The following is a 13,091-nucleotide window of genomic DNA, read 5'->3' on the forward strand; positions in this document are numbered from 1 at the left end:
GAGAGCGATATGCGCCTGTTCTCTGTTGCTTGAGTGACGGAGCCCGGAGCCCGGCCCGGCCCGACTCATTATTATAATTTTTGGGCCCGGCTCGGCCCGATAACGTCGGGTCGGGTCGGGTAGGGTCGGGTTCGGGCCGAATTTGAGAACTCTAATGTGGATGGATGGATATGGATGGATGGATGGATGGATGGATGTGGATGAATGGATGGATGGATGGATGGATGTGGATGGATGGATGGATGCATGGATGCATGGATGGATGTGGATGGATGGATGGATGGATGTGGATGGATGGATGTGGATGGATGGATGGATGGATGGATGTGGATGGATGGATGGATGGATGGATGTGGATGGATGGATGTGGATGGATGGATGGATGGATGGATGTGGATGGATGCATGTATGTGGATGGATGGATGGATGGATGGATGTGGATGGATGGATGGATGGATGTGGATGGATGGATGGATGTGGATGGATGGATGGATGGATGTGGATGGATGGATGGATGGATGGATGCGTGGATGGATGGATGGATGTGGATGGATGGATGTGGATGGATGGATGGATGGATGGATGTGGGTGGATCACTGCTGCAACATAGCTGTGAGCGCCTGCGAAGCAGGCGCGATCTCTAGATATGAGCGGCCCGAAGGGCCGCGAACCTCTAGTTCATACAATTCAAATGAGCTTTATTAGCAGGGGAAACGTACTTACTTACTTTACAATGCAACGTGTCAAAAGCATAATAAAACTCAGTCAGTCAGTCAGTCAGTCAGTCAGTCAGTCAGTCACTCACTAACTCTCAGACAATGTCACACTCGTGGCAGTAGATGAAGGTTAGAATGTTCGCCTATATGACATGGCCAGAACAGGGGCGGTAGGGTAGGGTTGATGGTTAACTAACTATTGTCCTGGAAACCGGACAAATGCAGAGCTACTGTACGCTGGAATCCACAGAGCAGCTATAGGATTAACCCAACCTTATTATTACTTTAACCATTACAGTATGTTATGCTTTAGCTATTACAAAATAGCAGATATACAAGCTCACAGGTTTCTGGAAAAAAAAAGAAAAAACTATGTTTCTATGTCAGTGGTGCTCAAACCTTTTCATGTCAAGGACCCCCAAAATTATATGTATTTGGCCACGGACCCCCATCTCAAAATGTAGTTCCAGGGAGCCCCCAGAAGCAAATATTACTTTAAAATGTTCACTTTAAAAATACATATATTCAAAGATTGTTCACTTTAAAAATACATATATTCAAAGTTTTGCACAAATCTTCACAACTTGAGCTTGATATTTTTCAATAGCTAAAGTATAAAATAATTCCAGGTCTAAATACATTAAATCGAAGCACATTCCTAAATGCATGTCATTTGTGTGATCAATGTTGTGCTACAGTAGCCTATATGCCTTTTGGGTACTTAAAAGGCCAGCCTGTACTTGCGAGAGAAAATCCATAGTGTAGTACGTAGAGATGAAGATATCTCATTCTGTCTGTCTGCTTTCCCTGCCAAAGAAATCTGTCCTCTGGGAATGTGTGTGTGTGCGTGCGCGTGCTTATGTATCTAGCTGTGAGTGTGGACTAGATGATGAGAGATGACTAAGACCTGTGACTGCAGTACAGTACATACTGGGTGTTCATGTAAACAACAGCAAGGGAAGAACAGAGCTTGTGTCCCCTAGCACAGTGGTAATCAACCTTTTCAGGCCGCGAGTCCGCAACCCCCCAAAATAATCATATTTGAACTGATGGATCCCCCAAAATAATCATATTTGAACTGGGGACCCCCCACCACCCTAACAAGCACTTTGGAATTGTAGGCGCTACATTTAGTACAGTGTGACTCGGTTCCACAGATACATATTGTGAAAATAGACGATCTACGAGCTCTCAATCAGAGCTTGTTTTTGTTTTTGTTGTTTGATTTATTTGCCTCTTTCTTCTGTAATGTTCGTCAATTTGGCCAAGTTGTATTAGAAAGGTCTTAAAAGGTATTAGCTTACATTTTCACTTTAGAAATGTGCTATACCGGGGGGCACGGTGGCACAGTGCTATACCCAGACCCATTAGAAATGTGCTATACCCAGACCCATTAGAAATGTGCTATACCCAGACCCATTTAACTTTAGAAATGTGCTATACCCAGACCCATTTAGAAATGTGCTATACCCAGACCCATTTAACTTTAGAAATGTGCTCTACCCAGACCCATTTAGAAATGTGCTATACCCAGACCCATTTAACTTTAGAAATGTGCTCTACCCAGACCCATTTAGAAATGTGCTATACCCAGACCCATTTAACTTTAGAAATGTGCTATACCCAGACCCATTTAACTTTAGAAATGTGCTATACCCAGACCCATTTAGAAATGTGCTATACCCAGACCCATTTAACTTTAGAAATGTGCTCTACCCAGACCCATTTAGAAATGTGCTATACCCAGACCCATTTAGAAATGTGCTATACCCAGACCCATTTCACTTTAGAAATGTGCTATACCCAGACCCATTTAGAAATGTGCTATACCCAGACCCATTAGAAATGTGCTATACCCAGACCCATTAGAAATGTGCTATACCCAGACCCATTTAACTTTAGAAATGTGCTATACCCAGACCCATTTAGAAATGTGCTATACCCAGACCCATTTAACTTTAGAAATGTGCTCTACCCAGACCCATTTAGAAATGTGCTATACCCAGACCCATTTAACTTTAGAAATGTGCTCTACCCAGACCCATTTAGAAATGTGCTATACCCAGACCCATTTAACTTTAGAAATGTGCTATACCCAGACCCATTTAACTTTAGAAATGTGCTATACCCAGACCCATTTAGAAATGTGCTATACCCAGACCCATTTAACTTTAGAAATGTGCTCTACCCAGACCCATTTAGAAATGTGCTATACCCAGACCCATTTAGAAATGTGCTATACCCAGACCCATTTCACTTTAGAAATGTGCTATACCCAGACCCATTTAGAAATGTGCTATACCCAGACCCATTTAACTTTAGAAATGTGCTCTACCCAGACCCATTTAGAAATGTGCTATACCCAGACCCATTTAGAAATGTGCTATACCCAGACCCATTTCACTTTAGAAATGTGCTATACCCAGACCCATTTAGAAATGTGCTATACCCAGACCCATTTAGAAATGTGCTATACCCAGACCCATTTCACTTTAGAAATGTGCTATACCCAGACCCATTTAGAAATGTGCTATACCCAGACCCATTTAGAAATGTGCTATACCCAGACCCATTTCACTTTAGAAATGTGCTATACCCAGACCCATTTAACTTTAGAAATGTGCTATACCCAGACCCATTTAGAAATGTGCTATACCCAGACCCATTTCACTTTAGAAATGTGCTATACCCAGACCCATTTAGAAATGTGCTATACCCAGACCCATTTAGAAATGTGCTATACCCAGACCCATTTAGAAATGTGCTATACCCAGACCCATTTAGAAATGTGCTATACCCAGACCCATTTAGAAATGTGCTATACCCAGACCCATTTAGAAATGTGCTATACCCAGACCCATTTAGAAATGTGCTATACCCAGACCCATTTAGAAATGTGCTATACCCAGACCCATTTAGAAATGTGCTATACCCAGACCCATTTAGAAATGTGCTATACCCAGACCCATTTAGAAATGTGCTATACCCAGACCCATTTAGAAATGTGCTATACCCAGACCCATTTAGAAATGTGCTATACCCAGACCCATTTAGAAATGTGCTATACCCAGACCCATTTAGAAATGTGCTATACCCAGACCCATTTAGAAATGTGCTATACCCAGACCCATTTAGAAATGTGCTATACCCAGACCCATTTAGAAATGTGCTATACCCAGACCCATTTCTCAGAGCGGCAACCATAACTGCTGTGTCAAGCGACACCTACAGTATGTGTTTGTGCGCTTGCACTGCGGCTACACAGCACTCTGTGGTCCATAATATACTTTTATTATGTTGGTTTGTGTACTGTTGAGTGAGGAAACAATGTTGCCCATGAAGCTAATCATCTGGAAAAAGAATGGGTCCCGACTCACATGTTGTCAACCACTTAGGGCTGTCACGATTATGACATTTTACATGACAATTAATTGTCACTCAAATAATTGCGATTAACGATTTAATTGTGTTTTTGTCGTTGACAATTACATTTCTGTTTGGCTTGTAGGCTTTGAAGTTGCACAATGCACATGGCAGATATGACACATAACCTAAATATACAAAGAAATAACTGACATGTTTGACAACTTAATACTTTAAAAAGAACATTGATAGTGGAAATAGCCGATCTACAAGCTCACAACACGGCGCATCGCGACTTGTAGATCGGCTATTACCACTATTTTTGAAAATGGTTGAAAATATAATGTTATAATATAACATTTTTCAACTTGGAAACGAGGCTTACAACCACTGCCCTAGCATCTGTTTCTCTGACTCATCTCTTTGGTTTCTAGTGCATAAGAGCCAGGCTTTGACCCTTCTCGGACCCCCTAAACCCGACCGCTTGCCCTTATCAGTCCTGACAGGGAGATGCACGTTGCACACTGATGGATGTGCTTTTTCCTCCCTCTTGACACAAACTGCCTGTGTTTCTGACCTGATTGTGTTCATCATCACTCCTGTTGGACATATCTGGGTCTCTGTTTCCTCTCTCTGGTCAACAGAGTGAGTGAAGACAGCCTTTTTTTCCCACCCTCGTCTGGAAATGAACAGACCTGGAGTTATTTTATACTTTAGCTATTGAAAAATAGCAGATCTACAAGCTTGTAGATCTGCTATTTTTGAAAGATTGTGAAACTATTTGTATATTCTTCAAACCAAACTTCTGTAACTCAAATCTCTGTTTCTGGGGGTCCCTGGAACAATATATTATGAGATGGGGGTCCCTGGAACAATATATTATGAGATGGGGGTCCCTGGAACAATATATTATGAGATGGGGGTCCGCTGTCAAATGCATTTTTGGGGGTCCTTGACATGAAAAAGTTTGAGAACCACTGATTTAGAAGATTTACAGAATCTGAGCTTGTAGATCTGCTATTTGTTTAATAGTTAAATCATAAAAGAATGGTTAAAGTAATAATGTGTAATAATTAGGGGAGTAACGATACATTTTAATAGCGATACGATACATATCACGATACATGGTTGACGATACGATACATGGACTATATTGGTTCATTCATGGCGATACGATACGATATGATTCAATGATTTAAAATCGATATAGTAACTATTTAGCAAAGAAATTAAATCTGTGTGAAAGGTATGTATAGTGCAGGTTTTTAAGGGAAACATGTATTATTATGGATATAAATAAGTAAACACAGTGATTTTCTGCCAAATACATGGACATTGTATATTGACAAACTTGCACCTTGACATGAACCTAGAGATTACACACATTTATTGATAGACCAGTGTGTCTATATGGAAAGGAAAAGTTATTAAACCCCTCCTTTTAATTTTATCTTCTTAAAAATGCTAAATACAATGCACAAGTAGGTAGTATCGATACAATCGATTCTTTGCACTGCCGATTCTATACGATACAAAATAAAGCGATACAATTCCATTTTAGCTATTTTCATTTCGATATACTTTGATTTTTTAAGTTAAAAACGATATTTCGATACAGTTACTTTATCGTTACACCCCTAGTAAAAATGCGTTCCAGGTCTTAATGGGTTAAAAAAAGAGAGAACTTTCCAGGTCAACGGAATGATAAGGGAAAGACCTCGGTATAAACAATGAAGTCACCGACAAGTCCCACATATCTGGGAATTGTGTGTTCATGGCCCCTGATTGACCCCGGCAAAATGGTGACTCACCGTTTTACATTGTATGATTCTTTATTTACATAAACTGAGATGTGTTGGATACAGTTTACATTAGTTCTGACATCAATCACATTATTACGTTTTTGTTGCCATAAACGAAATCCCTGTTTTATACTGCGAGTGCTCGCAGCTTGGCCACGCTGTGAGCTTGTATATCTGCTATTTTTCAATAGTAACCAGTAAGACTCCCTAATCGGGAGATATGCGACCGTCGTCAGGTCCCATACACAAACTTTAGAAGGCAATGGTAGCCAATCAGGAGGGAATATGGGAAATGGGACAGATGCATGTTGATGACATGACTTTAGAGATACTGCGTACCGCTTTGCCTGATCTTTGGTCCAAATCTGTAGGAGCAGTGTCCAAAACATCGCTGTTGTCCCCTATATGTAGCGTTTAGAGCAGGGTTCCCCAATTAGTTTTCCCCAAGGGCCGAATTATGTCTAGGGTACCAAGCCGAGGGCCACAACATTGCAGGGGCGGTGGTGGCGTTCCCAATACTCCAGCGACAGTTTTCGTCTTGTATGTCCAAAAAACATTTGTTTTGAATTTATCATTTTAAAAATGATTTAAACTAGTGAAAACAGCCGATCTACAAGCACACAACGCCTCGCGGTGCGAGGCGTTGTGTGCTTGTAGATCTGCTGTTTTCACTACTTTTGTGCGACTGCCTTGTATGATTCGCGAAAGAACGTACAAATTTGGAGATACGAGATTTCCCACCCGACAACGACGATATACGAGTGTTGTTGCTGCTCTTATACCACCATTATTACTGGGGTTGGTGTCGGCCAGACAGTAGCCCCCCGCGGGCCGCAAATGGCCCGTGGGGCCGCCTATTGGGGAACCCTGGTTTAGAATCTGAAATAAAGACTGATTGAGTGATTGTCATTGATTGCTCTGCCCCCCCCCTCTCTCTCTCTCAGGATTCCCAGCAGGTGGTGGAGGCCTACAAGTCGGGCTTCGAGCCTCCCGGGGACGTGGACTTCGAGGACTACGGCCAGGCCATGAAGAGGACGGTGTCGGAGACCAGCCTGGGGCGCGAGAGCGTGAAGATGGAGAGGCCCGGTGGCAAGAGCAAAGGCAAACTGTGGCCTTTCATTAAAAACAAAAACAAGGTAGGACACGACGCGCAAACACACCGAACGAGCGCTCGACCATTCGCCCAAATCTGCTGGACAGTTAGTTGTAGTATAGTGCTACGCGGAAGACGCCTCCGTAAACTATTAGACTAGAGTGTAAATACTTGGTTATCATCTCAATGTCCCCTTTTTTTTGAAGGTCGGTTTGTGCTGGAGTCGCGTTGTGCTGTCGTACTCTGGGGACTTTTTAGTATGAGGCAATAATACAGTGTAGCGGCTACATTCTAGTGTCCTTCAAATGTTCTATTCTTGGTACTGTAACTGTTACATTGTTGATAACGACATGGTTTATTTATTTGTTCGTCTTTATTTTCGGTCTAGAATTCATATTGAGTTATTCTGTTCTGTTCTGTTAAGAGAGATGAGTTGGCTGGCTCACTGTTAAGCCTTGTTTATGACTCCGTCGTGCGATAGTGCCGCGCGGGTCAAAAATAGCCGGTCATCGATCGGCTATTTCTGGCGCGCGCCACCGCCGCACGACAGAGGTTGTCGTAGCTATTATTTTGCCACCCCTTTCTGTTTCCCCCCCCTGCTGGTCAATCACTGGCAGTACCCCTCACTGGTGGTGTGTGGAGCCTCCCCATCCGTAATGTTAACACACTAATGCATCTCTACCCCTCTCTCTCTCTCTCTCTCTCTCTCTCTCTCTCTCTGTGGATGGAGTCAACTGACAGGCCTTAACGTGCTCTTTCTAGATGTAGTATAACAGTCCGCGTCACCCTTCTTCCATTGTCTGACTGACTTCTTCCATTGTCTGACTGACTGACCGGTGCTCGGCCTCCCGTCAACAACCCCGCCCCCTGCTCACAGCTGGCCTCTAATTGGCCACATGGTTAGCGGTCTTGTGGTGGAAGGGCTGCAACCGTCGTTTGTCCCCTCCGCCGCTGTTCCGGCGATTTCCGATTCATCAAATAACCCGGGAAGCTAGTTTATTTTACCGCCTGATTTAGATGTTGAGAGGGTGTGTGTGAGTGTTTGCGTGTGAGAGAGAGAGTGAAAGAAGGAATTAATCATGGCAAATCAAAGAAAGAACAAGTGATAGTGTACGACTATTCTTTAGTTTCGTTTGTTTTTGTTTATGTAAGGGAGGTATGATTCACTAGAGGCATATTATTCTACTCTGCAACAGGTACCTCTGCTTTAGTAACTTTGGATACGTTACATATTGCATGGGTATGTTCAGGAGCGCAGACGTTAATAATACATGGTACTATGCCCCCTGAAACACACACGCACACGCACACGCACACACACACACACACACACACACACACACACACACACACACACACACGCACACACACACGCACACACACATAAACACGCACAACGATGGTCGACTATGTCTTCGGGGTCACTTTAAAATTGGATTTTCTTTTCCCCAAAACATTTTCTCGTTGGCATATTAAGTCCCCAAGCACGGACAAAACTCCTCAGTGAATGAAAAAGTAGCGTTTGCTGGAGCCACCGGTCTCTTCGTCGACACTCAATTGCACTTCTTTGATTCAAGGGGAAGGGGTTTCTGAATTCACCCCTGCTGCATGCTCACCAGGAGGCCTATTAGAACTAATCACATCACCAAAACCACTACCTTATTAACTGGGCAGTAGAGGCTTTTTTTCATTTTTTTCCTTTCAGAAAGCAAAAAGGCAATTAGGTTTTCTGTGATGATGACCTAACTTTCAGCTGCTGGAACATCCCTGGGGATATTGTGTGGTTTTCTAGTCCAAGAGCTCGCATGTGATGAAGAGGTGGAGGCGAAACAAAAAAAAAGAAATAAAAAAAGATTCCTAGAATGGATGGTTGCATGTGCTTAATGCTTCGTTGCAGCTGCTTGCTTTAACACCCCCCCCTGTAACAGCTTCCTCTACTTATACTCCGTTTTCTTCCGTTGACTGAGTTGTTGTTTCGATTAAGTTCACATTTTCGTTCTATGTTTGACAGAATTGCATAACGACTCAAACTTCAAAAATATGTCCTCCGGTTTTGTCCTTTTGTTTGTGTTTCCGTCATGTGTTGATTTTAACATTTTGTTGGCGGCTTATTTATTCCGTTTTGTGTTCCCCTCCTCCTCCTCCTTCTTCTTCTTCTTCTCTCTTCGTCTTGTTTTTGTTCGATTCTTGCCTCCCCCTCCTCCCCCAACTCCCCCCCCCAAAAAACAAAATCCTCCTCTCTCTCCTCTCTACGTCAACGGCTCCTTCTTCTTGTCTTACCGGGTAGCTTATGTCCCTGTTAACGTCCCCCCACCAGCCCCCCCCTGCCCCCCCACCGGCCCAGACCCTGCCCTCACCCTCTGCTGTTCCCACCGACCCCCTCCCGTCTCCCAAGCAGCACAAGGAGACCCCCCTCGCGCACCGGCTCAACGACTTCATGACGTCCAAGCCCAAAATGCACTGCCTCCGGAGCCTGAGGCGCGGGGTAAGTCGCGTCGTTGTTGTTTGTGTTTGTGGCCTTGTGGTTTGTTTTTTTGCATGGTTGCGTCTCCCTCCCTCCCTCCCGCCTCCCGCCTGTCCTCTCCTCTCCCCTTTTTGTCAGAGCTTCTTCCTACTTGCACCGCTGTATGGGATAGGTCAGTTGGGGTTCCCAAAAAAACGTCTCCATCGTGTCGACGACCCCAAATAGCCATAACCCCACCCGCTATTGCTAAATTGATTTGTTATAATTTAAAAGACGAAAATAGACAATCTAAAAGCTCACAACGTGTCCCGTTGTGGTGCACTGTGACCTTGTAGATTGACTATTTTTTGCTACTTTTCAAATAGTTTTAGATAATAATGACCTGCTCAAAATAGGAATGCCAGGTTGAAAGTAGATAACGTGGCTCAATAATGTTATAAAGTTAGTTTTTTTATGTTCCTCATTTTCCTCTCCTTTTTCCAATTGGCCACCCTGGCACCCTGTAGAAGTACGGCTCCGACTTTGAAGCCCTGTCTGATAGGCGACACTGAAGTTGAAAGCCACACGTCTGTCACCGTGTGTTTGTGTCCTGTGGGTCCCGCTGTCATCCACGTCCAGCGTCTAAACAGCTCTGTGTCATTCAAAGACGTGTGTTAAATGTATTTAAATTAATAACAAAATACTCACATTAACACTTTTACTATTACTTGGCTAGAAAAGCTCTTTATTATTGTCATGATATATTATGGATGTTGATTGAAGAGTGTACAGAAAGAGTTAAAATTAGGTTTTTATGTGGCCACACCCACCAGTTCATTAAGTATGCCTGGTTGTCATGGTGGGTGGCGATGGTGATTATATCATGTAATTGTCTCCACCAGCCGAAGGCTTGGGGGAGAGTATGTTTTCCCCTTCGTCCGTCCGTCCGTGCGTGCGTGCGTCCGTGCGTCCGTGCGTCCGTGTGTCCTCGCAGTTTGTGTGCAGCTAATCTCAGTCGCCGTTGGCCCGGTCGCTGCCAAAGTGAGCACACACATTCCCTGGATGCCAATCTAGAACCTCTGCCCTAAATTTTTCAAATGGGCCTTTTCTAGCGCCACCTAGTGGCCGATGTTCGCAAAACACATTTCTGTGCACTACTCTTACAGATTTTGTCCAAAAATCCTACAAATCGGTAGGCAGTATCTCGACAGCCATGTGATCAACACAGATCTGTCCGCTTTTGCATATTCCTTCCTAATTGGCTAAGATTGGCTTCCAAAGTTTGTAGGATTGAGCCGTTTTGAACAAAATGCCGTAAATCCCAAACGCAAAGTGCAATTATCATGAAATCGCGCACACACGTTCCCACTAGGCCGAGGAAGAAATGCCACTTAATTTTTTTTTAATCAGCCTCATGGTGGCGCTATAACAGGCCGATTTGTGGTTTTACCTATAACTCCACCGATCAGTTTCAAACTTTGTAAGCGCACTCCCTAGAGGCTAAGGATAAACCTTTGCCCTGCATTTTTCACATCAGCCTTTTATAGCGCCACCTTTGGGCCAACTTATGTAAAACACAGTTTTGGATATTACTCCTTGAGATTTTATCCAAAAATCACGCAAATCGGTACACAGTATCTCTATAGTCATGTGATCAAGTCAGATCCGTCTGATATTTCATATTCCATCCTGATTGGCTAATATTAGCTTCCAAAGTTTGCAGGATTGCTCAGTTTTTGAACAAAATGCTTCAAATCATCAACGCAGCTTGCGATTACCGTGAAATTTGCCACACATATTCCCACTAGGTCAAGGAACAAATGCTACCTTTTTTCACATTGGCCTGTTATAGCGCCACCAGCAGGTAGAGTTTAGCAAAACACATTTTTGGAACACAATGCTTCAAACCATGCATGCAGCGTCCGATTTCCATGAAAGATCTATGGTGAAGAACATATGCCACCCTTTTTACATTGGCCTATTATACAGTAGCACCACCAGGACACACGGCCTGGTGGAGACCTGTGCTCGTTTAATCACTGTTTTTGGATCGGCACTTTTGACCCACAAGGTGTCCGCCTCCAGGAAGAAATACAAAATACAAAGGGATTACATAATTGCTCATAAGAACCACACCAGGGGGTCTAATTAAATACTGTCAACCTTCTAGACACATGAAAACCAGAAAAAGAACAAATCTACGGCACCATCTCTTTAACATCAAAAAGAAAACAATAACAATCCTGTCAGCCTCCAGCCCTCACCCATACAGTGTTCTGCCAACCTGCTTTCTAAAGCATTCTTCCATAAGACATAGTTCTGTAACTCCATGGTCCGTGTCTGTCTTCAGCAACGCACTCCACTCTCTGTCCTCTCATCCTTCATGTTAACACTGTCCTCACAATGACAGTGGACGGGACAGGATCGTCTGTCCACCACTCTACCCCCTCTCCATAGAAGACATCAAGGTACCCCGACGGGCTTAGCACTGGCGTGGAGGTCGTGATCGCTCTCGGAGAGAGCCTCTTAACCAGGCGTGGAATTTCGTCATTTTAGGGGCAAGGCCACTTGGACTTTGGTGTTGTCCATTTTTTTAGGGCACAAAGGCCAAATGCCAGGGCAGGAAGGCCATCAAATAAAAAATGATTTGAGTCCATTGAAAGAATTTGTTGAATGTATGGGTTATAGGGATGATGATAACCTATAACCTGCAGTGAAATAGATAAATTATGGTATTTACAATCTGATCCATGCTCAGCCCTGCACCAATCAAAGTCACTGGAGATGGGGGCCTCGGGGAGTTAAGATTTCAGAATCTCAACAAAATACACTGGTGTCTACATGACAAGAATGAGACACCGGTGTCTACTGTTTACATATTGACAAGAAATTGAGGAGAAAGTGGTACAGTCAGCTAGGGCATTACGGCCACTTGTGGCCTCAGGTTATGCCATTGGTTTGAGGGGCACAAGGCCAAACTGAGGGCAACTGCGGCCATTGGCATCATGGTCACTAGGGTTAGGGTTAGGGTACCCTACACTGTCAACTGTAAAGTTGATCGTCGTGCCAGGTCAAACATGACTGATGAAGTCGCCAGAAGGCGTGGTTCAAGACATTCCAGTGTGGCGGCATAAACCGCACAAAATCTGCCAGAGTCAGACGAACCACTTTGAGCAGCATTATTTCCCCCCAGCACTTCGTAAAAACTATTTAGTTGAAGATGGGGTGCCGGGATTTTGTTCCCCCCTACAACACAATCATCAGGTATTATGATTATACTTGATTTTGATTGATCTTTTTCAAAAAAGTGTACTGCAAGTGTTAAATATATTTTTTATGTGGACACACCCACCCTCATTAAGTATGCCTGGTTGTCAGGTGGGTGGTGACCCAGCTGAAAGGAAGCATCTGAACCAGCATCACATTGTGGTGCTCTGGGTTTTCACTGTTTTTATTTTAATTTTTTTGTCTAAAAATCATTATATGGTGTTAATGGAATACATATGGTGAGGTTGTGGCAGGTCAGCGAATGCGGGTCACCATACAGGCCAGGTCCAGCCCACTCTGACCTCAGGATGCTATGGGCGGCTGGCTATTCACGTCTTCCTTCCGGAACGCAACAAATGTAGTTTGTTTGCACTTCAGCCTTTTTCAAAAGGCAGCATTTATTCGTT

At 43.6% G+C, this 13,091-nt stretch overlaps 1 protein-coding gene across 10 annotated transcripts in view; it reads left to right on the plus strand.

The window, feature by feature from the left end:
* The window catches only part of fnbp1b (formin binding protein 1b), a gene marked incomplete at its 3' end in the record, with an annotated part of 162,436 nt that overhangs the window by 128,548 nt on the left and 20,797 nt on the right, over positions 1-13,091 (plus strand). For 5 of the 10 annotated variants that reach the window (XM_080743105.1, XM_080743106.1, XM_080743103.1 and 2 more), the window contains exons 9-10: positions 6,826-7,017; positions 9,262-9,459. In XM_080743105.1, coding sequence (XP_080599231.1) covers positions 6,826-7,017; positions 9,262-9,459 — 390 coding nt within the window. Of the gene's footprint in view, positions 1-6,825; positions 7,018-9,261; positions 9,475-13,091 lie in introns of all 10 variants that reach the window. The other 5 variants (XM_080743109.1, XM_080743108.1, XM_080743111.1 and 2 more) reach the window with 5 other exon arrangements.

This window comes from Nannobrachium achirus (assembly GCF_963921795.1).
Source record: "Nannobrachium achirus genome assembly, chromosome: 15".
In the NCBI taxonomy this organism is placed as follows: domain Eukaryota; kingdom Metazoa; phylum Chordata; class Actinopteri; order Myctophiformes; family Myctophidae; genus Nannobrachium; species Nannobrachium achirus.